The sequence below is a fragment of the Protopterus annectens genome, chromosome 17.part0 (genome assembly GCF_019279795.1).
Source record: "Protopterus annectens isolate FY-2018-M chromosome 17.part0, PAN1.0, whole genome shotgun sequence".
Lineage (NCBI taxonomy): Eukaryota > Metazoa > Chordata > Ceratodontiformes > Protopteridae > Protopterus > Protopterus annectens.
The window spans coordinates 697,192,215-697,216,819 of NC_056751.1; the positions used below are offsets into that span (position 1 = coordinate 697,192,215).

A 24,605-nucleotide genomic window follows, 5' to 3' on the forward strand; every position below is an offset into this window, starting at 1 on the left:
AACACATGACCTACATGGACACACCGAATGTCCTGTCACTGTACTCTGTATCTTATAGGCTGCTGAGAGGTGACTTGTGCCTGGCCTACAGAGCAGTCTCCAGACCCTGTCCTAATGGAAATTCTGCAAATCTGCAAGTCAAATGGGACGAGTCACTCACTCTAGGGATCTTAACCTGGCCTGCAACATTAACAGGATATACTGGAGAGACATATGTGTCTCCCAGAGATTGCCAGTCCTCTGGAACAAACTCCCTATTCACATAAAATAGAGCTCCTCAATGATGTTAAAGCATAACTTAGACAACTGAATGGCATATCATAAATTTACCCCGAGGGCTTCACCTATGTCCCCCTTGGATAAGGGCAGTCAGTGCGTAACATAGACTCACGCTGCCAATATAGACCATACAACTTGGGAACAAGGGTATAACATGGCTAGGCTTATAAAGGCCCTAGGGCCAATAGACTAGTAACCTCCTATGAACCTAAGAAACTCTGTGGTGCTGACTTCCAAATAAAAGTCTGCCAAGGGCCTGCCGACTTGCTTCAGACCATTTACAAGCAGTGGATTGTCCACACCACCAAAAAGCCATCTAACTGCAAAACTGATCCACAGTCACATCCTCAGTGGGCAGTGGCTCTCAAATGGGATGCAGAAAGGAATAACTAAGAAAGGACCAGTCAGATTTGAGGCAAGCTGGCCTCAAACGCTGTACATTGAATAATCTAAAATTTCCTGGTATTTGATTTTATTTTGTACAGTATCCATCCTGAATTTATGAAATTATTTTAATATTAGACCTTGTCACAACAATAACATCCAGCTTCACTGAAAAGGGCAGAGAAAGTTTAAACCCTGAAAGCATCCCTCAGGTTTGAAATATTTTATCTCAGCTAAGCATTACTTAATAAGATGGACTATCTGGGCTCCTAATGTTATGACTATAAATGGGCAAGAATGTAGCAGACACCTGTTATCTGAACAGCTATGTTATGATTTAAAGAAGTTAAAAGGTATTTTCCAAGCGCTTTATCTGTGTTGAGTTTCAGCTAGCAGAAAAGATGACTTATGATCTGCTGTACTGTTTCTACCTTATAAACAAAACTTTGCTAACAGGAAATAACATTGTCTAAAGGAAACAGTCAAAAAGCCTGCAGTAATGTCAAGAATCTAGTGGCATTTTTTTAAATCATATCGGAGGTCCTAAGTAAAGAAAATTAAATTAGATCCCAAGACACAATTCCAGCTAGGATGTATGTGGAGGTCTGAGAAGCCATTTTAGGTGCAAGTGACTCATACCATTTTAATAATTCCACTCTGTCAGCATTCTGATATCTGTAGACTTCCCTGAAGGAGGCAGGAACTTCAGCATACTTAGAAGTTTCAGGATAGTTGAACTATGCCTACTTCACAAAGAACTTACAGAAATTTGCCAAACTGCTTGCGGAGATGAACCACAATTTTATACCACACCCAAGAGAGTCTAATGCTACTGGAGGAGGACAGAAAAGAGAATAAAGTATCTCAACGGAGAAAGACAGAATAATGATTAGAATTTCAGGCAGTTTTATTTCAACTGATTGCACAAGGAAACAAATCAGCCCAACTAGTCTGCTCTTTAAATGAATATTCAGTCACATGGTACAGGGTTCAATTCTCACATGTGAAAGGGAACCTGGCTAGACTTCAAATGGCCTGCACAGGCAGCTAGCCTAGTACTTGCCTATTACATTTTCTCCTCTCTCCTTCCCTCCCTTTCTTCTACTCCTTTATCCACTTATCCACGGATTCAGTGGATTCTCTCTCCAGCAACTATTCCAACAGCCTATTCCAGAAGTCCACAAGCCTCTGCATAACAGAGTTCCACAAATCCGAACCGTAACTAGACTCTACCATGTGCTGCACATACATCTCCATCTTGTTCCCTTTTCATAACCTCATGCATGCATACCTCATTCCCTCCTTCCACGCTTTAACGAAGAAGAGCCCCAGCGCTTCTCATCACAGGTAATATGCTACCATTACACAGAAAGACACATTTCTATGGGTTATCGGTATCTTCTGGACTGCTTGCGGCAGCGCAATGCCCCATTCCTTGTGGCACACAGTACTTAAAAGTGTAGCCTAACCAGGACCTGGTAAAGAGGAAACATTACTTTTCTTGTCTCCCACCCCCCTGTGGATGTACAGCAGTATCCTATGTGATGCTACCACAGCCTTCTCACTCGCGTATAGCAGCCTAATCTAGGTGTCCTACCAACATCAAGCGCTTTGACTGCTCTGCCAGTGTCAGTTCCACATCAGTGCTGCTGTTGTGGCCCAAGTCCACTATTTTGTACCCTTCTGCATTAATTCCCAGGATCATATCCTGTGGTTCTGGGGGGGGGGGGGGTATTCGCTGATGGCAGCATTAATCCCTTCCCTTACTTCTGATGGCCAACTCCTCATAACAGTTTTTTCTGACCTACCCTTTAACCATGCTACAAATCTAGCTCCTCAGCCTCAATCTAAATCATTTTCATATCAGCAGCTTATATACGATTAAGCCAAAATGTTTAGTGAATGATAGGCAGATGATGTCTAATGACATTCTACTATCTAGCTCCTTTTTAACTCATTACAGCAGAGTGCATCTCCAGGCACTTGCATGTCCTGTTTTTTATATTGTTTATTAGCTTTTATTTCCCTCTAGAACATTCTTCTCTTTTCCTACCCTTTTTGTCTCTTCCTCACACCCTTACCTACATACAGTACAAAGCAAAGTATTCAATTCCGGACCTATTTTCACAGCATCTTTGTGCTGCTAAACCATGCAATATCTTGCTGTGCCTTTCATGGACCAAGATCTCTATCTCTACATTATATCTTGGACTCTCCCAGTCCGCTCCTAGTAGGGTTGTCCCTGTCATAAGTGTTTAAAGATACTTCCCCCTTTTATTTCACTTCTTCATCCCCTTCCCAATGTCTCTCTAGCCCTATGACTATCTGAGGTCGGGGATGATAAACTATGATACAACAGCATCTTATGATTTTAGCACAAGAACACGTACTCTTGATGCCACACGCTGCCGCTTCTTCGTCCTTCTCACTGGGAGGTATTACTTATCTTCTCCAACTTCACATCTTGTGTACGCCCCTATACGGATCAACACCGCCCTACTGTAGCTCTCATTAATGAACTACACCCCAGCAGGGCAATCAAAGGCTGGCCAGAGAAAAAAACAACAGTCAGAAAGGAAATCCAGTCTTCTATTTCCTGCACGGAAGAAATAAGACTAGTGCAAGGTTCAAAGCTGACAAGATTACTGTTCCTAACTAGCTGATAGAAATATTCTTGACAGAACTACATTCATCAGGTCCTGACACAGTAATGAGCAAACAGTGAGAGATGTTATAGTATGTAAAAGGTACCATAAAACCAGTATAAGAGAAGAGACATTAAATAACAAACAGACTATACGGTCTTCCTACAAGTCAGGAGAGACTTCATCCTTGGTGTGAACCACAGGATTGCTCTAACTCAGATATGCTGGGTAACTGAAAAGAACAGTAGTTCCCTAGTTGCCCCACTGGCACAAAAGAATAAAACCCTGACTGCAACCCAGATAAATGGAGTTCCGTCAGTATCTCAGGTACCTGCTAGAATCAACACCAGGGAGGAGAGGAACAACATGGCATGGCTTGCTCATTTATTCTCAGGAGACTAGGGATGTGTGAAAACAGAATTAGGGAGTACCCAATAATAGATTATATGGTGGAATCTTCAGGGTACCCATCTACAGGCTAGGGGACTCTTGAGGGGTTCGCCTGCACAGTAGGAGACATCACTTGCAAGAATCCACTGTTTAGCTACCACGATCGAATAGCCTGCAGGCAAAGGGGGCCAAAGGGATGCAACTAGACCATCAAAAACAAATCTCTCAGCAACATCAGTGGCCCCTTAGACTCACTGCCCTTCTGCAGAACCCTGTCATTGCCTATCCTCATGGAAGCTACTGACCCCAGCCTAAAAGGTGTTTCGCTGCTATTCTAGGTCAGTACTATGGGTGTGAGGCATGTTCTTTTAGACACCAAAAACTAATAAGAGAATACTTATATGCTACCAGTAAACCTGTAACTGTGGGGGGAAAAAACAAAACAAGACTGCCATAACATTAACTTTTAGCAATAACTGCTGGGGGAAAACTGACTACACATTTTGTCAGACAATAAGGACATATCCGGTTAGTTTTTTTTTTTTTTTAAACTTTATTAAATTAACATTTAAAGGCAAACATACATTAAAAGAAAACAAACCATAGCAACATGTTGCCAGTTATAAAAAAGAACACATGGGATGTATATATGTAACTATTATAAAGTCCGGCATTACCTAAATTGCTTAATTCCTGCCTTCCCTTAAACTGCTGTTCTCCTCCTAAAAATTATTCTGTACACACTGTTCCTACAATTTCCATTTACTTTCAAGTAATTTACTCCTTCCCTTTTCTAAAGATCCCACTTGTAGTTCTTTTTTTTTCTCTGTCACGATAGTCAACACTTTAGAGTTGGTTTACACTTTGATTTCTATTTACTAAGAATTTGCTTTTGCTTTTCTTGGCAGCCAACAGAATTAAACTTAAAATGCCTTACTCTGTATGCAATTCAGATCATGTGTCCCAGCTCAAAAGATTCATTCTGCTCACCTAATATGTCTGACAGAGTACTGTAGGGAATTTTAAAATCTGCCAAATCATTACACTCCCAAATTACATGTTTCCAGTTACCAATTTCTTCCCCATCACACCTCCAATATCTGCCATCTACCAGAGGAAAAATTATTTGAACTCTGTGTAGGGTATAAAATTACCTATGCAAACACTTCCAAGTAAAACTTCTAAATCTCTGGACTTTGTTGCATATTTTGGGAGCCATATGTCTAACTGTTCCCTTGTAAACTGCTTTATCGAATCTTTTCTAACCTCTTCCTACTGATTCTTATAGTTATTGTGCAGTATTTTATATACCCTACTAATTATCCCTTTTTAACTTCTGCCTCTGCTCTTCAGCCTATACACCAGTATCAATCCCTGGTGGGGAAGGCATTATCTAGCCAGCAGATCAAATTTCCTCTTGGCCTCATCCCAGTCCATTATCTTTCCCACTCTTTTTTTTTTTTACTCCGAATACCTTGGTTCCTTTGTCAATTTTCTCAGGTAAATTATGGCCTCTTCTTGCCTATTTTCTTTCCATTCTTGTGTTCACTTAGTTCTTAGAATATTTTCTGATGCTTAATGAATATTATATTCTCCATGCTTGTTATTATTCACCTTAAGTATATGCATGCTTAACTTAAGTATATGCATGCTTAATGAATATTATATTCTCCATGCTTGTTATTATTCACCTTAAGTATATGCATGCTTAATGAATATTATATTCTCCATGCTCGCTATTATTCACCTTAAGTATATGCATGCTTAATGAATATTACATTCTCCATGCTTGTTATTATTCACCTTAAGTATATGCATGCCTAATGAATATTACATTCTCCATGCTTGTTATTATTCACCTTAAGTATATGCATGCTTAATGAATATTATATTCTCCATGCTCGCTATTATTCACCTTAAGTATATGCATGCTTAATGAATATTATATTCTCCATGCTTGTTATTATTCACCTTAAGTATATGCATTCAAAATCCCACTCATTTCTTGAATCCCCCCTGCTTTACTATCATCACTTTGCACTTTGAATTACAACCTTCTGCTTGTGTTATGCATACGAGCCTTAATTGTGTGGCTCTACAATATTCATCACACTTAATCCTTGCCAACTTCCCCTCACAGATAAATATTAATTGTTGTCCACAACTTCTCCTCTAGTTGATAAAAATATGTAAAACTAAACAGACATAACAAAAAGGTGCACTGCCTTGTATATTACTATCCATAAGCAAGAACTTCCAATTTCTCAGTTTTTGTATCATCTTTTTAGTCTCTTCCAACGTTTCCTTAGATGTCATAACAGAAGCCTTTTAATTTTATAGTCCTAAACACTTCATTTTATCTTGCCCCCATAAATATGGGCATTACTGAATCAAGTCATGTGTGGGCACCTAATTTATGGCTATAGCCTTTGATTTATCTTTATTAAATGTTATATCCATACGAAAATGACTGAACATATTCCACAACACCAAGATGTCCTTTTCTGATACAAACACATTTCTTCAGAAAATTGTCTTTTTTTTTTTTTTTTTTAGATTACCATACCAATTATATCCTTCAATATCAGAGTTCTTTATTTTCTTTATCAATAGCTTTAAATACAATGCAAATAACAAAGAGAAAGTGGACACCCCTGCCTGGATCCTCTATTCAGACAAAACGTATCAGACAGGAAGCCACCCACTGTAATTCTTGCCTCCAATACTTTATATCTCCTCCTAATTAACCTTAATATCAGGGAATGCAAATGCTTCCATTATCCAACTCATAAAATCCCAGCTTACTCTGTTGAATGCGTTCTCTGCATCACAACTCACCAACAGCAGCAGTATTTTCTTACATTCTGCTTCCCTTTGGAACATCACTGTTCTATTAAATGTCGTCAAATGTTTGCCTCCCCTCCACAAAATCACACTGATTCACATCTATCAATTTTGGCAACACCTTTGTCATGTTTTCAGCTAGTATAAACGTAAATAATTTATAATCATGGTTTAAAACTGAAATGTGTCTACATGAAACTGGGTCTGACAGATCTTTCCCTTCTTTAGGTTTTACAACCACCACAACTTTCTTCTGAGATACTAGTGCTTCCTCATCTATTAAAATACTGTTAAACAAAACCTTTATCGCTTTCTTCCCTCTTAACTTCCGAGCTCCCAAAGGAATACCATCTGTTCCTGGAGACTTTCATGCAGATTGACTATACATCAGTCTTTATCTCATCTTCTCCTATCTTAACTGTTAATTCTTTAGCCTTATTTCCATAACTATTTCAGTTTGTGCTCTTTCTTGATTCCACATTTCTCTTCTTTATACAACTGCGGTGGTGGTGCTGCGGTAGCGTTGTTGCCTCACAGTTAGATGTTGCCCGTTTGATTCTCAGTTAGAGCGTCTTCTGTTTGTCGACATGCATGAATGGGCATTCCTTCATTGAAGGTTGCACGTTAGGCCCGGCAAGCCAGCACGTAAAAATCTACTGCTAATCATTAGCGGACCGGAGTTCCGCTGTGGCGACCCCTAACCGGGAAAAGCCGAAAGACACAAACAAAATACAAATGTTCATAAAATTTCTGAAATCTGTACCACCTCTACATGATCCCTGGTTATTTTTCTTGTTATAGGCTCCCTATGTTTGCTGACAGTGCTTTCCTCCTTCTGTTGCCCAAGTCATTGTCCTAAAACTTTTTGTGCTCTTGAGTTGAGCAACTGTTTTAACACCAGCCTTTCTAAACATGTATTTTATCCAAATACTCCCTTATTATTCCCTTAAGCACTTTGCATTTGTACCTCTGCTTGTTCTATGAGATTCTCTTTATTCTGTAATACTTTGCTAGCTCCTCTAAACAATTCATATGGTTAAGAAATAATATCACTTTCTTTTATTTTGACCCTATTTTGAACTATTTCATCTTATCCCACTCACTAGCTATTACTTCTGGAGAAATTTCTGTCCTCTCTAATAATTCTCAAATCATTTTAACAGGTAGGTGGTAAAGTGCCAGTCTCATTTTTACTTCATTACCCTGCATTTGGAGGTGAATATGGGATTTGGATTTATGCCAGTTTTTCCAAGCAATATCTCTCGTGCATTAAACAGCAGGTAGATTGAGAGAGCAAAAGTGGATTTTACTCTTATATTCCTGGGTGGGTGGGGCTAGGGAGTTGAGAATGTCAAGGAAGATTTGGTTAAATTTTAGTACAGTGTCTTCTAGGGGTAGGTCAAAGAGGAGGTACCAATTTATGGAAGGGAGTCTACTGTTAAATTCTTACAGGGTTGAAGTTAGTGAGTTTACAACAGTCTCTGAATTTGTGAGTCCTATTTATGTGACTAAAAATCTTTGGATGGATGTAGGCAGATGGTCACTTAAAATATTAGGCAAACTCCTCATCCAATACACGAACGCACAAAAGTCACGAATAACACCACAACAAGGTCAGGCACACCAGCAGTGCTATAAAAAATCTTCTTTAATGACAATTAAGGTTAAGCGCTTTCACCCACTAAATGTAGGCTTCATCAGAACACCGATACAGAATTTAACATCCATTTAAATACTATTTTTGGCCCCAAAAAAACACCAATTATACCATGACCACCCCAAAACGTGCACGCTGATTGGCCAGCGTGCCCGTTGTAAATCGAGTTATACTAATGGAAAAAGGTCCGGTCGCCCGGACTTTTTTCCATTAGTATAACTCGTTTTTTTAAAACACTGTCTCGCTATGTTAAATGGGTTTAACATAGCGAGACAGTGTTTAAAAAAAAAGCAACGGAGAAAGCAAGATCTCCGTTGCTTTTATGTTCGCTATGTTAAATGAGTTTAACATAGCGAGACAGTTTTAAAATAAGCAACGGACATCTCTGTTGCTTATTTTAAAACTGTCTCTCTATGTTAAACTCATTTAACATAGCGAAACACATGCAACGGAGATCTTGCTTTCTCCGTTGCTTTTGCACAACTCTGATGTACTGCGCAGGCGCGCAGTACATCAGAACTGCCGCGGATGCCAGACATCTGCGGAAGGGCAGTAAACAGGCATTATACTATGCCATTATTTAAGAAAAGTAATAGTTTCTTTTCTTAAATAATGTCATGGTATAATAATAACCACTTCTGGGTGTGGGTAATGCTAAATTTACCCACGGTTGGCTTTCCACGCCAACCGTGGGTAAATTTAGCATTACCCACACCCAGGCGTGGGTTATTGCTATATTAATACATTTTCTCAAAGTAAAATGTATAGTATATGCTTCATGTTATTCAAATAAACTCTCAATGATATTATGTATACCACTTGTCTAAGTGGAAAATGAATAAAAAATAAAAATTCAACTGTGTAATAAGTAAATGCATCACTCCATTATATTAATTAAATCCAAGAATTTCAAATATATGAATATTATCAAACATCAAAATATTAAATATTATATGAATGATGAAAGAATAAAATTTGTTTGGGTCTTTCTGCTTTTCCCGGTTAGGGGTCGCCACAGCGGAACTCCGGTCTGCTAATGACTGGCAGTAGAGTTTTACGTGCTGGCTTGCCAGGCCTAACGCACAACCTTCAACGAAGGAACACCCATTCACGCAAATCACCACACAGAAGATGCTCTGAGAATCGAACGGGCAACGTCTAACTGTGAGGCGACAGTACTACCGCAGCACCACCACCGCATATTAAAATAATATTAAAATTATGTGACATACTTATGTATGTTCACTAAACTAGATCAACATCAAATATATACAATGTAAAACCAATATACAATTAATTCCTTTATATATATATATATATATATATATATATATATATATATATATATATAAATATAAATATATAATAGGAATTTCATTGATAAATGACCTAATAAAACCTCTAAAAGCATAAGTGTGCACAAAAAAATACACGAGTACTAAATATGAATTGAATATAACAAAATAAAATAAAACAATGTATATTAATAAAAGAAAAGTATATATTAATAGCTACTAATTTTAACTGCATAAATATGAACATGTTTACGTGATACTTAGTATTTCATACACCTTATATACTGCATTTTCCTAAACATGTCATATTGACTAGCATCACTCATTTACATTTTTGAATCAAAATTGGTTTGACTGTAATGTGATCATTAAGCCCAGGCAAAGTGGATGCGTCCGTAAAATGATCATTAAGCCCAGGCAAAGTGGATGCGTCCGTAAAATGATCATTAAGCCCAGGCAAAGTGGATGCGTCCGTAAAACGTTGCCACCAAACCTCCATATATCCTAATACAGCCTTAAAATTCCCTCCCCTAGGGTCAATCTTAATATTCTCCAAAATGGCAAACTTAAATAAACGATGGTTACCCTTTTCCTTAATGTGCCTGTAAAGTGCATTGTTGTTATCTCTTCTTCTGATACTGTACAAATGATCATAGTTTCTCTTTTTTAGACTCCTCTGTCTTTCCTATATAATAACCTGTACATACCATACATTTGGCCATATAAATCACTAGCTTGGAATTGCAGTTTCCCTGCCTAAACATAATATTTGTTTTATTAACATTGTCCAATGTGACGCCTTCATCTTCCATGATGCCCTGACATTGGTTACAACTACCACATTTCGTTGTATGTCTAATGTTAGCATGCCATCCACTACTCATTCTACCATACTCTAAGTAAATCCTAATATTACATCCCATTTTATACACAAACTTGGGCTTTTCCCCCCAATATAACTCTAATCTCCTTATCAGTCATCATTACATTCCAATTCCTTGTCATAGATTTAACCTTATTAACATATGGACCATATTCAAGTATGCAAGCACGCTGGTATCCTTTGCTTATAATTTCTGGACATCTATCATGACTTTTATTATTATAATATTATTTTATTATTTCATCGTTCATATATTTAATATTTTGATGTTTGATAATATCCATATATTCAAAATTCTTGGCTTTAATTAATATAATGGAGTGATGCATTTACTTATTACACAGTTGAATTTTTATTTTTTATTCATTTTCCACTTGCACAAGTGGTGTACATAATATTAGAGAGTTTATGTGAATAACATGAAGCACATACTATACATTTTACGTTAGGCGAAAATGTATTAATTGGTGTTTTTTGGGGCCAAAAATAGTATTTAAATGGATGTTAAATTTTGTATCAGTGTTCTGATGAAGCCTACGTTTAGTGGGTGAAAGCGCTTAACCTTAACTGTCATTAAAGAATATTTTTTACAGCGCTGCTGGTGTGCTTGACCTTGTTGTGGTGTTATTCGTGACTTTTGTGTGTTCGTGTATTGGGTGAGGAGTTTACAGTCAAAAGAACGCTCATTTATTTTTTAAATATCAGGCAGTGTGAATGGGGTTGTGGTAGACATGAGGGTTAGATGTCAGAATCCAGTTGAGAACAATTCTGGAGTTAGTTGGCTTGTGGAAGTGAGTAGGGGTACTGATTAGCTGAGAGAAGCCCTGAAGATTTACGCTGGAGTTAGGGGAGTCAGTATTTAGAGTATTTCAATCAATATTAACATCACCCAGGATTATTGTTTCATAAGATATAGTGTGAGACATCCAGGAAAGAATTTGTTCTAGGATGGGGATATTATTACCTGGAAGTTAATATATAGGGCAGCAATAGCGAGGTTTTTTTGTTTAGTTTGCAATTTACTATTAGTAACTTAGCAGGCTGGAAGTTGGGGGGGTGAGATGGACAATAGGGACAGGTCAAGTTGTCTGGAGTGGAGTATGGCAACCCCACCTCCTTTTTTGTGGGTCCTAACAAGGCAGAAGATATTTTATCCAGGGGCGAGAACAGTGTCAGTGATGTGGGGTTTAAGCCACGTCTCGGAGAGTGTTACTATATCTGGTCTGTGATGTGCTAACCATGTGTCAAATTCTGTGACTTTGTTGATAATGCTATAGATGTTCATTGAGAGTATGTTTAAGCATTTAGAGTTAGAGGAAGGGGGTGGGAGGAGGATTGTAAGTTTTTGGTCCAGGATTGGGATGTATATCGCCAGGAAGCAATAGTTTTTTGCGAGAACAGTGCTTGTGTAAGAATGGTAGATAGGCAGATGTCATATTTAGGTTTAGCTTTTTGGGGTGAGTGAAGGTTATTGGGCTAGTTTCATCTTAAATACAAGTAAGTTGGCAGGGTTGAATAAAGTGGGTGATATTGGGTTGAATAAAGTGGGTGATATTGGGAATGTGTGGAGTCTACCTTTGGTCCTTAGAGGGTGAATGAGAGTAGGGGATAGTGTAGTACATGACATGAGGTGTTGGAGAATTATAAGAAGAGGTGTGGCAAACAGAAACATGTTGAAAGTGTTGGGTTGCATTAGTGAAATGCAGGTGGGGGGGAGTGGTTAGTAGTGGGTTTCAATAGAGGAAATATGGTGCAATAAGCAGGAGGGAGGAGGACAGTGTGTAGCGTATGTGGAGTATTTTCACTGCCTGTTCATCTCATCTTCACAACGTATGTGGAGTATTTTCACTGCCTGTTCATCTCATCTTCACAACACATTAAATGTCCCCACCCACTGCATATTCATTATCTTCCTTGGCTCTTCAATGATGTGATGAAGAAGTAATGAATTGCCAATAAACATAACCCTAGTAGTACCTTACAAAAGTTGTATCTTTTGCTCCTAAAAAAACGTTCGGTTTTGTCCTGCTTATTCACTTACGTACATTTTGGTAGATGATTTTTTTTGGCATCTGAAGAAAAAAATACAGCATGCAAAAGAAAAATACTGGTGTTATCCAAAATGCTGGTGTTATCCAAAATGCTATCTGTTCCTCCCTCCCCTCCATCACTACTGAAGAAGTGTTGAAAATTTATCGTTACCATGACCAATAAATAATACCCGATTAAAATTCTAGGGCCGATACTTTTTGTTAAAGTTATTATTCGCACAAATGAGTATTTGGACAATACTCGTTTCATTTAAAACTTACAGATACACACGTTTCAGCCTAGCAAAGTACACTGCATTTGCAAAATATGAGGCAACGGTAATCCTGTATTTTAAACAATTTGGGCGTGAAAACTTCCTCGGCAACAAACTGCAAGAACAGGTAACTAACTGCTAGGTGAGCATCTAAAGTATTTAAATAAAGGGTATCTCAGGCAGTCCTGACGATTTCACAAGTCGAGTGTAAAACAACAGCACCTGCTTTCACATGGGAATCTGCCTACACAGATTTAGAGATTATTCTCATATGCCAAAGAAACAAAAAAGACGGAGAATACCTGGTGGTCCTCTGCAGGGAGAGTTTTTATAGCCACTGCAAAATCATTGCAAATCCTTCCAGTAGCGCAAATTCCCCACCTGGTGGCCATTGCACACATTCACACTAAACAAGCCGGACAGATAGAGAACGAACACTACGTGAGAACCGGATATAGCTTTGATCACGTGACAAATGTAGTTCCAGAGGAACCTCTTTTTAAAGAGGAGCAGCATAGTAGAAATTTCCTGTTGGTCTGCTGTCCTCTTTTACTGTTATTATTACTCACGCCTGTTCTGAAACACTATATACATTGTGAATCTCATTTCTTACTCTTGATTACGCTAAACCCTCAGATGTTGCCATAGCTCTCAACGAATCAAAGACAAATCTAGAAATAAAGAGGGGGGATAATTTTTAAATATTAGTATTATTGACTTAAAACAGACATAGTAAAAGGACGTGAATTAAGAAGCATTTATTGGAGTAAAATAAGTGCACCGATACAAAACATGTTCTGTGAGTAACTTTTAAATCAGGACTTCAGTCCAGAACTCACGAGCAAATGGGGAAACGTTTGAGTTACGTCCTTTCATAAATGCCACCAATCGGCTGAAAAGCTTTTTTTCTTCAGATGCTAGATTTGGAGTGATTGAGGGGGTGTTACAATGGTGGCCACCAGATGGGGAGGGGAATCGGTTTTGTAGATAGAACATTACCCCACCAGATGCGCAGTAGCAAGGACCTCCCAATCCCCGCCCAGCACTCTGCGCATGAATTTAGTTTGAAAACTGCTTTGCTTTGCATAAACTTGGGAAAACCATCCTCGCATAAATGAGTATGCTAAACTTTCTAATTATTTCAATACAGAGCCTTTTTCTCCCTTATTTGCTGGTACCAGGATTTCCAATTAATCTAAAGCTTGATATATTACATGTCAGACTAAATAATTTGGCAGAACGTGTACTTACAAATGATATACCGATCCAAACAGATTTTTACCTATTACAACAAACACAGAATATGCTGGGTTTCTACAAAAGTATTACACTACTAGACTGAGAGTTACGATTCTTTAAAGGGGACGGGGCGAACACATAAAATGCTGCATGTATAAAATCTATTACACAGACTTAAAATTCCTATTCCGTAAAGGTGTAGGGTGCGGGTGGTGACCTTTCTGGGAGGTCTTTTTTTATTGCATTTATTTATTGTCCCCACTGCATCAGAATATTGCTTGTTGTTTTATCTCTAGAAAAAAAAAATATTTAAAGAAAGATGGGGGTGGGTGGAGGAGGGCTTGTCCCCCTGCAAATTGAATTACTGCAAACATACCAAAGAAAGGTGGGAGTGCACGGGTTGTGGGTATGGACTGCAAAACGGAAACTTGTGAATATTGTGCATATACTGCCCTTCTAACCCACTTCTTACCCTACAACACAGTATGTGGTTAAGTACAAAATGACAAAGCAAGTCAGACACCCAGGACATGCGGTGCTTTAGACGGTGCACTTATAAATGTAGAAAATTAGGACAAGTTTATTTAATCTCTGCGTTACATGGTGACCCCTAACCGGGAAAAGCCGAAAGAAGAACAACAATACTAAAGGCTGTAGTAACTCTAATTAAAGATAATATAAAAAGCATGAAGCCAATGTTAAAAACGGTCAGGAAGTGAATATTCACAAGCCATGCAGATTATACAGTGATATGGTGAACGTCAATTGCCGCTTGTCACTCAGCCCTGTCGATCATGTAGGCCACACCCATTCCTGCACGAAAATGGCAGTGGGATAATGTTCTAATACAAAGCCGGGGAATTTGTACTGCAAGAAAAATCTGTCACAATTTTGTAGTAGCTTTACAAATACTGCCCGCTAAACGTAGAAAATTAAGTTGATATAATAAATGCTTTTGCATTATCAAGTTCATAAAGCTTAAATTCTCACTTATATTATTGTTTAATGACTTCAAGCCTGTCTGATTTGCAACTAAATCTGGGTTACCACCTGTCCTTTGCAAGTTTGAAATGCTTAAATGTCATAAGGAGTAAGAAACTCAAATGCTGCAATAATTAGCTTTTATTTTGCCAACAAAGTTATGTCCTTTTCCCTGGCCTGGGGTCCGGGGTATGTTCTGTCCTGAAAAATCTCATGCTTCTCCAAAACAATGACGCCCTTTGGACTTTTGAAAATATGACAACTCTAATTAAATCACGTATTTAGGCTTTATTAGTGAGGCCTGATTCCAGCTTCCTAAAGGATTTTGGTCTAATTTGAGAACTTACTGTCAGATGGAAAAGATAGAAGAGAGTTTAGTGCAGTCTTTTTATACTGCTTAATTTTTGTTCTATATTTATTACAAAGCAGGTTGATTTTTATGAAAGGAAGAATTGTGAATTTTGACAATTTTGAGGAATGTATTAGTGATAACCATCATGGTAGAAGACTGCTGTAGCATCACAACGTAATATAATTGAACCAGACAGCAGGTGAATATTACAGGCATACCTCTCAACCTCTTGGAGCAAGAAATCTGGACAAAGCCATGAATAAAAGTGGGACAAAGGCCCTAAAATAGGGACAATTTTTAAATATTGTTCTTACAAACTTAAAAAGTTAATGGAATGGCAGGTTTTACATTAGCATGGATTTTCTGAAATGTACGAAGTCTGAAACTCAAATGTCTGTCATTATTTTTTAACTTTAATCTTTTAACGATTTGCCACTAATTTGACAGAAAACGACAATTTTTTGAAAAATGGACCAAAAATATGAGACAAAAATCTGAACATTTTGCAAAAATCTGTACAGTTGAGAGGTATGAGGCCATCTTGAGATGCCATTTTCTGTAAGCCTAACCCAACTCATACATTTAGAGGATTGTTTTTTTGCAGAGGAAGCACATCATTAAAATGAATTTGTTTCCTCTCATGCCAACCTCTGTTTCTCAACTCTTCTCTTGGGCCGCTGATATTTGTGGTTCCCCTAATTTTCACTGACATTCTTTTTTCACATCTGTTCCAAGTGTGTTACAAGCCTATAAATAGGTCACTTAGAATTGTATACATAGCTTTATTATCATTTTCTACAGATATCAATCTCCAGTGAAAATTCAGTTTCTTAAAATTTGTTACACTAACTAAAACATTGACTACATATATGAAAATATTTACATAATTCTCAGTTTGTGGTGAGAAGCCTGAGTCAGTTGATTTAACTTTTTTTGATCTTAAACATATTGGATTAAACAATGGTTGCCAGCACATGTGAAAATGGTCATGTCCAACTTAATGAGGTGCTAAGTGCATTGGTTTCTGGCTTGGTACTGACTTCCATTTCATTGAATGACAGGTTTAAATGCTGATCTGTTTAAAATGTGTTATGCATTTCAGTGTATGTACAGTATGTATGTGAATGTGTTAAACAGTGTAATCTATTAATGCATTAATTGCAAAGCAGTAAATTCAGATATTCTGGTGATGCAGGCAGTGACATGAGTCTGTTTATTACTTTTTTAATCCTTGTGATTTCACTCCTGCATATTATTTTCAAAGCTTCTGGTGATTATTTTCAAAGCATATAAGGTATGTTGTGAGTCTAATTTAATCTCATGCCTTCTTCAGAAGAGGAAAGAGGAAATGTGCATTTTTTTGTAGATCATCAGACTTGCAGTTATATTGCTATCAGATAGCACAACTGAACTTGTTTGCATAGCGTACCTCATGCTTTAGAATTGTATAGTGTCTATACTTCAATAGCCTCAACAATTAAGCGTTACTCTTGTATAGTTTAGTTATAGCTGCATTATTAAGTTGTGTTTGATTTTCAAGTGCTCTGTACACAAGCATTACCTCTAACTTGTAAAGTCTGTATAGATAGTTGAAAGTCTTTTCATATCTGGATTGCTAAATACCTGTTTTTATATTGCACAAAACTGTCTACTGATTACTTGCTATTCCTTACTGAAACCTAGTAGTCTGCACTGTTATGTTTGGTTTGAGTTATAGTTGATGTATTATTTTCATAGTAACATAGAACTTGGAGTATAGTATTTGGATTCAATAGTAAAAGTAACCAGCATTATACCACCTTATTTTGTTAGCGACTGCACTTTACAGGCACCGGCCTATCCCTGTAACTGCAATACTGTTGCATGCTCCTTCACTGAGTATTGACAGAGGTCTTCCCCTGCTTACTAATGCCTCTCATCTCTTCCCCCACTCACTTTGTTTTGTTTTCTACTTCAGCTACCCACAATTAAACTGCCCTGCTGTGGCACCTACCAGTCCCGACTACCCAAACAGGAAAGTTATAACCAACGGAACTGCATATTAACTGAACTACACAGCAGTCCCTGCGAGCGGCCAACTTAAGCTTGTATGTGTATCCACCTTTAAAAATCATTTGTTCCTGTATCTATTTTAAAAAGAAAAAAGAGAAACTAAATTTAAAAAGAGAAACTAAATTTAAAAAGAAAAAAGAGAAACTAAATTTAAAAGGGTCCTTATTACCAGAGGTGTAAGCTGTGCTTCCGTAGTGGTTCCCACCCCCACCCCTCCATCACCGGCCAGACTTACAAACTTACAACAACTTAAGGAGATATTTACCTCCTGATATGCCCTAACCATTCAACTAAAATAAAATAAAAAAGAAACGTAGCTAGTATATTGGCATAGGCAGACGATATTCTCTAGTGCAGAAGACTCTTGTGTTTCTTTTATACTTACCTGACAACAGATTGTTTTTTTGTTTTTTTGTAGCTCACACACTGTACCATTTCTGGGCCATAATTACATCTAAGCTAGCCTGCAGTGGTGACATTCACCCTAATCCTGGTCCATCCTCTTCTCACCACAACTCCCACGCAGACAACAGCAACCTTTCCGACCAAACCCCCCCCCGACATAAAAATGACACTTTGATACTAAATATCAACATAAGAAGTATCAAAACAAAACATGCCATCCTTGCTCTATACTCCCCAGACATCATTCTTATCACCGAAACATGGTCAAAATTAAACATTTCTAACAATGAAATTCTGCCATCAGAATATAGCATTATTCGTCAGGGCAGGTTAGTTAAAAGAGGAGGTGGGTTAGCTCTTCTCTTCACATCCCATCTATTCCTGTAAATCCTGGACATTAAAACTCTGAAATTTGATAATGCAGAGCTCCTTATTACAAGACTGGTCATTAACCCTTGGAAACAAACATAATCAGCATCTATATCCCACCAGGGAACAATACTCAGACACTAGAGCACATACTATATTGGGCATCAGAAAAGCTCCTTTAAGAAACAATAATTATGGGTGATTTTAACATAGACTGGGCTTATTGTTCTTCCCAAACCCCCAAAAATGTTATCAGCCTGCACAGCTTCACTTAGATCATTCAACACCCCCACCAGGTATAATAAAACATCAATCAAACAATTAGTACTAGACTGGATATTAAGTAATAGGCCATCCCTCACAACTCACTGTGGATGCTTACCAGACAACCTCAGTGATCATCTCCCAACCTGTCTACTCAGGCAGAACATCAATTCTACCAAACAAATTATCTATCAACAAATAAGGAATAAAAAACATCTCAACCTCAGCAACCTTATATATAATCTCAAACACTGTAACTGGATGCCACTCACACACCTCCCTGTAGAAGAAGCTGTTCGCTAATTCAGTACCACCTAACTATCTATCCTAGATGTCCACAACGGCTATAAGAGTTAAATCTAACCCTGTACCATGGTTAACTAAAGAAACTAGATCCCTACTACAGTCAAGAGATAAAGCCTGGAAACAATGGCACACAACCAAATCTCACGTAGCACTGCAAACCTATCGTGAACTCAGAAATCAGTCAAAGAAACAAATTAAATAAGGTAAAATCAATTACTACACCAAAGCCCAAACCAAATATCTCAGTAATCCACAGAAATTTTGGACAGCCATAAACAGTGCACTACAACCAGGTTAAGTTAGCACGCCCCCTCCTACTGCACCCAATACTGATGACAATATTGCCACCCAATTCAATACATACTTTACTGAGACTATTGTAGCGCTGTCCAATAAACAAAACCCTTCTACATCCACAAACTACTCTCCACCAAACTTAAACAACACCATATTCACACTACAACTAGTACCAATGGACGTAATCAAAAAACTCCTTAAAAAACTAAAACCACCCACCCTAGCAGCAGACAACCTACTAGCAGACTTTCTAAAATTAACTGGCGATGCCATTGCCTATCCAGTATCAATCTTTATTAATAGATCCTTAACTGAACACCAAGTCCCCGATGTTTAGAAAATTTCACATATAATACCACTTCACAAAGGAGGCCCTTCTACTGACCTCTCTAACTATCGCCCAACAGCAGTTCTACCCCCACTTTCTAAAATCCTTGAAAGAATTGTTCACAAACAAATCACAGACTACCTGCATACTAAAAACTACTAACCAACACCCAGCATGGCTTTCGAGCATATCACAGTGCTACTTCCACTTTAATGCCATTCTCTAACACTGTCAACCTTCATAGAAATAATGGTAACTATGTATCCTCTATCCTTTTAGATCTCTCAAAAGCCTTTGATATGGTCTCACACAACAAACTCATAAATGTTCTTTCTGACCTTAACCTGCCCCATTCTACCCTTGCCTGGTCCCGGGACTACCCAAATGGGCGTCAGCAAGCTGTACACTGGCAACAAGGGGTCCCACAAGGATCAGTCGTAGTCCCATTGCTCTTCTCTATCTTCACCAATAACCTACACACCTCAACCCCATAAGCATCGCTCAATTCAGTACGCAGATGACTCAACAGTCATCTGTGCTGCTACTACCATAGAAGAACTTAAACAAATAACACCGCAAAATTTTCCAAGTAGTACAAACATGGCAAACCAATTTGCAGTTAATTCTAAACTCCCAAAAAACTAAACCTGTGTTATTCCAGTCAACCAAATCAAATCCAGCTCTGTGCTCTTTTAACATAACCTCATTAGACAGTACAAGCATTTCACCCTCACCTCATACCAAGCTGTTAGGAGTGGAAATTGACTGCAATATGAGATTTGATGCCTACATATCCCAAACAATAAAAAAGTATACAAACAAACTTGGAACATTATACAGGAACAAGCAATACTTTACAAATTACACTAAAGCCAAAATTGCACAAGCACACTTATCTACACTACTATATGCAGGTCCCATACTCATTAACCTAAGAAAATCTGAAATAGTGAAGCTGGAAACCTGCTACAATAAAATTACTAGATACGCCACCAATTCCTCATCGAGCACTCACCATTAGTTGGCTTAAACTCCCAAATTTCTTACTCTACAACCAACTAAATATGGCCCATAAGATACCAAAGTGGAAAAACACCCTCACTCCAGAATATACTATTAACTTATTCTAGTGCCAGAACTTTACACTCCACCAACAAACCACTTATTAAAATCAATACAGCCAACAACTTAGCTGGAGAATCCCTATTCTCTGACTATGCAGGCAAAGTGTGGAATTCACTACCTTATGAAATATCATCTATCCCAACCCTCTCTCAGTTTAAATCAAAGTTAAAAACTCACTTTCAAAACAAATGGCTATGTCCTTGTAATACCTCAGACTAAATCACTTCTCGCTTAAGGTGGTTAATGACTAGTCCCATAGTTTCTCAAAATCAGGTCTGTTTTGGATCTGTCACTACTAAGAGTCTTAAGTCCCTTAATATACATCTTTTTGAAATGCTGTAAATGTGCAAACTACATAATCAAAGTGAAACTCTACTCCACTAACTAATCTCTCTTCTACAAACCAAAACTGTGACTAGCTTCTTTACCTGTCATCCCATTTCTATGCTAATACCTTACTGTGTAATTACTTACCTACTTACTATGTGTAAATGATGCATCATAGACAACTGTTATGTAATTAGTGCCACTTTTCTTGTACAACCTTTTTCTTTTTTAACCTGTATAAATGCCACTCTGTATACATTTCTTTTCTTGTATAAATGTCATTTTGTATAAATGTTAAATAAATTACTGTTTTATTCATGTGGAGCTTTTTTTCCCGGGCCTCTGCTGAAAATGGACATGTGTCCAGTCGAACTATCCCAGTAAACAAATGTAAAATAAAATAAATAAATTTAATGCGGAATATGCCAAGAACACAAGTACAATAATTTGGACATCTGCAAAAATCTGGACAGTGGAGAGTGTTGGCAATATTAGATATGGAAATATGAACAGTTTAAATATTGCATAGCAGCTGTGTTTTGTTTCCTCACAAAATATTTTTGAGGGAGATTGTGCCCTGCATTAAACCATGCAGACATTCGAAAAATGTGAACAACTCGTGTTTCACAAGGCCAGAGTTACTGGAATGTAGGTGGAGTATGTATTGAAAATGGCAGCACTAAATTTTAAAAAAGTGCGTTTCATGTCACAGACAGGAGAACTCTTACTCCCAAGTGTTTTTTTTTTTTTGTCGGGTTAGACACCTCTTTGATTTGTTGTATCCAGAAGTCGTTATTTCCAAAGAGTGTAGTTGGCACTGCCTAGTGACGCTTAACTAGTGCGTCACCACACTGTCACATGATTGATAGGCTCCTGTCATCGACCATTTGATTGCACATGGGTGTAATGGAAATTCTTATAAGGCAGTGCAAAATCTTAACCCCGACCTCCCTTTTATAGTGCTGCAAATGAATTGGGGACAAATCTCAAAAGCATCCCTTTCAACAGTCCTTGATATTTGACTCACATTTTAGCTCTGTCCTTCTTAATCTCTCCTAAAGCTGTTGACCTTTGGATAAAGGGCGGTGAACTCTTGCAACAGAAAATGTATATTAAACTAACATTCTGACAATTTTAAAAGTGTCCCTGATTACATCTGGATTTCTTTCTGATTCAGTTCAGGGTTGTGCCTGATTCCTTGAGAGCTATGCTCAACAGAATCAGGAACACGTTTAAAATAATAGGACTATTAACTTGAGGCATTTTCAGAACAAGAGAATGTGAATAAATATACATTTTCTGAAGTAAAAAAAAGTTTACAATTCTAATTTTTGAGGTATAATTCACATTTTCTCCAGAAATTACCAGTTTTAAGAGGGATTAAGAAGGGCAGAGGTAAAAGCTGATTGAGAATCAAGGACAATTGAGAGGTATGTGTTGCAGACATGATTTGACCTTATAACAGCATATCTCAACCTTCCCTCTCCCAGTTGTACAAATGGTCAAAATGTAGTACTCTTATAGCTTCAGCTAGGAAGCTCACAGAATGGTTAAAATGCATTTACTTTATACTTAACACTGATTTTTTTTTTTGCCTACTATGGGTATCGGTTAAAAAAATTCTGAACACATAATGAGTGATATACCTTACATATAATGCAATCTCTGACACTGTTTTATTGGAAATGCTGCATATCTGCAAGTCAAATGGTACACAGGTTAAACACTCTAAAGATCTTAACCTGGTATGTGATATCAGTAGAACCTGCTGGAGGGACAAATTCCTCTCCCAAAGGTTACCACACCTTTGGAACAGACTCCCACTCCATGTCGAACATCTTTAGATGCAGTCTGGATGACTGGATGGTTAACAGTAAATTCACCCCGGGGGTTCCACCTGTGTCCCTCTTGGACAGGAGCAGTAGGTGCTGATCGTGGAAATAAGGGTAGAACTTGGCTAGGCTTGTAAGGGCCCTAGGGCCATTAGCCTAGTGACTTCCCATGATCTTACACTTTCACTGGGGAGCAGTCATTTTAAACATATTCAAATTTACCAGAATTTTGCTGATCTATAAATACCCTGGGGAATTTTATGATTATGATATAGACTTGTACACATCAAATATAAACACCAAACCAAAGGTACGTTTGCAATTTCTCATCCATTGATCCAAGTTATTTTGAATAGGGTTAGGGATGAGCTTTGCTTCACAGAGAAGGGGTAGTCTTTGAGACATATACCTTTCCCTTCTACTATGCCTTGTTTATGTCGCAAACAAGGTTTAGGCCCTTAGAACAGTTATTTCTGATACTGTTTCGCAGATGTGCAGCAAATCCATCAGTGTGGGATCAGATGATGCCGTGTACATTAGGCTTAAATTGCTGCATAGCAGTCTGTAGGAGACTAGTAGAGAGATAAGACAGTCCACATAGAACTTATTTACTCCCTGTATTCTTCTTGTGAGGAACTTCTGTGGGCTATCAGGCTGTTGAAAGTGCATGTCCCAGAACATGCTGAAGGGTCCATTCTACACGATGTCTGGTCTGAGAACTGAGTACAGCAGAACAGTGACCTTCTTGGACCTGGATGCAATGCTGTTACTTATAAATAGTGCAGCAAGGAATGGTTTTCTTACCACAGTAGACACACAGTGATCAATGGTTAGGTTACTGTCAACATGTGTTCCCAAATCCCTGACCACTTGTGCCTACATTTAGGGGTGTATTTTCACTGGAAATGCCTGTGATTTCTGCAAGAGTAAAATTATAATTTCAAGATAATTTTGTGTTAATCTGCTGCAGTAAAAATAAATAAATAAATAGATAAATAAATAAATAAATAAATAAATAACACACTAATTCAGGCTTGTTTACTGTTAAATAATTGATTTTGTGGTTATAGTAAGTGCTGCTACTCAGCCGTCCCTTTACACTGCTGTCTGACAAGTTTAGTCAGTTGGACATTAATCACATCTCTAACTTGGTGTGTACCATCCGTACACTCGACCAAAGTAGACATGAATGTTTTATCATCCAGTTGTCTGCAGTTGATTGGTTAGTCAACAAAGCACTGTCCACAGTTAAGGGTGTGTGGGTGTGAGAGGGGGAGTAAAATTAAAACAGACAGACCATCAGATAATTTTAGGTGAGAGAAGCTTGTAAGTGGGGTGGAAAACATGATAAACTCTGCATAAATAATATGGTCTATTAGACTTTCATCATCACATTATATGTAACCAAACTGGTAGGCAGCTGCCGAAAAGATTGGGTTCATAATTCTGAGACTCCATATCTTGTTCTCTGAAAGGGCTGTGTCATTCCAGTCTTCTGAGAAACACACATTAAGTTGTCATAATAATTTTATTTGTAAATGTAAATAGTGGAAAAAAATAAAACTGGACAGTTAGTGGGGCACTTGTAGTTGTAATTGTTTATGGTGGGGAATCATTTAATCATCTGAGCAGAATTAAAACATTAATCTCGTTGTTTAAAGTAGATTTGACAGTTTAGTGTAGTTCCTAACTGGAGAATAGTAGACTGAATGCTCATCCATTATGTTAAGTGGAATGTTAAGAGAAACTACTGCAGTCAGATATACAGCAATGAAAAACAGCTCTTTATTTTATTTTTTTTTATTTAATTTGTATTTGTTAACCAAGGAAGCAGACTGAATGCTCATCCATTATGTTAAGGGGAATGTTAAGAGAAACTAATGCAGACAGATATACAGCAATGAAAAACAGCTCCTTATTTTATTTTATTTATTTTTATTTTATTTGTATTTGTTAATCAATAAAATAAAAACACCAGTTATCGATGTGGAGAACTCACTTTATTGTCACTGATTTAGCACTTTCATCCACAAATGTTAGAGATTT

At 37.7% G+C, this 24,605-nt stretch overlaps 1 protein-coding gene across 1 annotated transcript in view; it reads right to left on the reverse strand.

Annotated features, from left to right (window-relative positions):
- LOC122791736 (trans-1,2-dihydrobenzene-1,2-diol dehydrogenase-like) overlaps window positions 1-13,130 on the reverse strand; it is a 279,610-nt gene extending 266,480 nt beyond the window's left edge. The window contains exon 1 of the mRNA XM_044059644.1: window positions 12,985-13,130. Coding sequence (XP_043915579.1) covers window positions 12,985-13,083 — 99 coding nt within the window. The 5' untranslated portion in view covers window positions 13,084-13,130. The remainder of the gene's footprint in view (window positions 1-12,984) is intronic.
- Window positions 13,131-24,605: the final 11,475 nt, after the last annotated feature.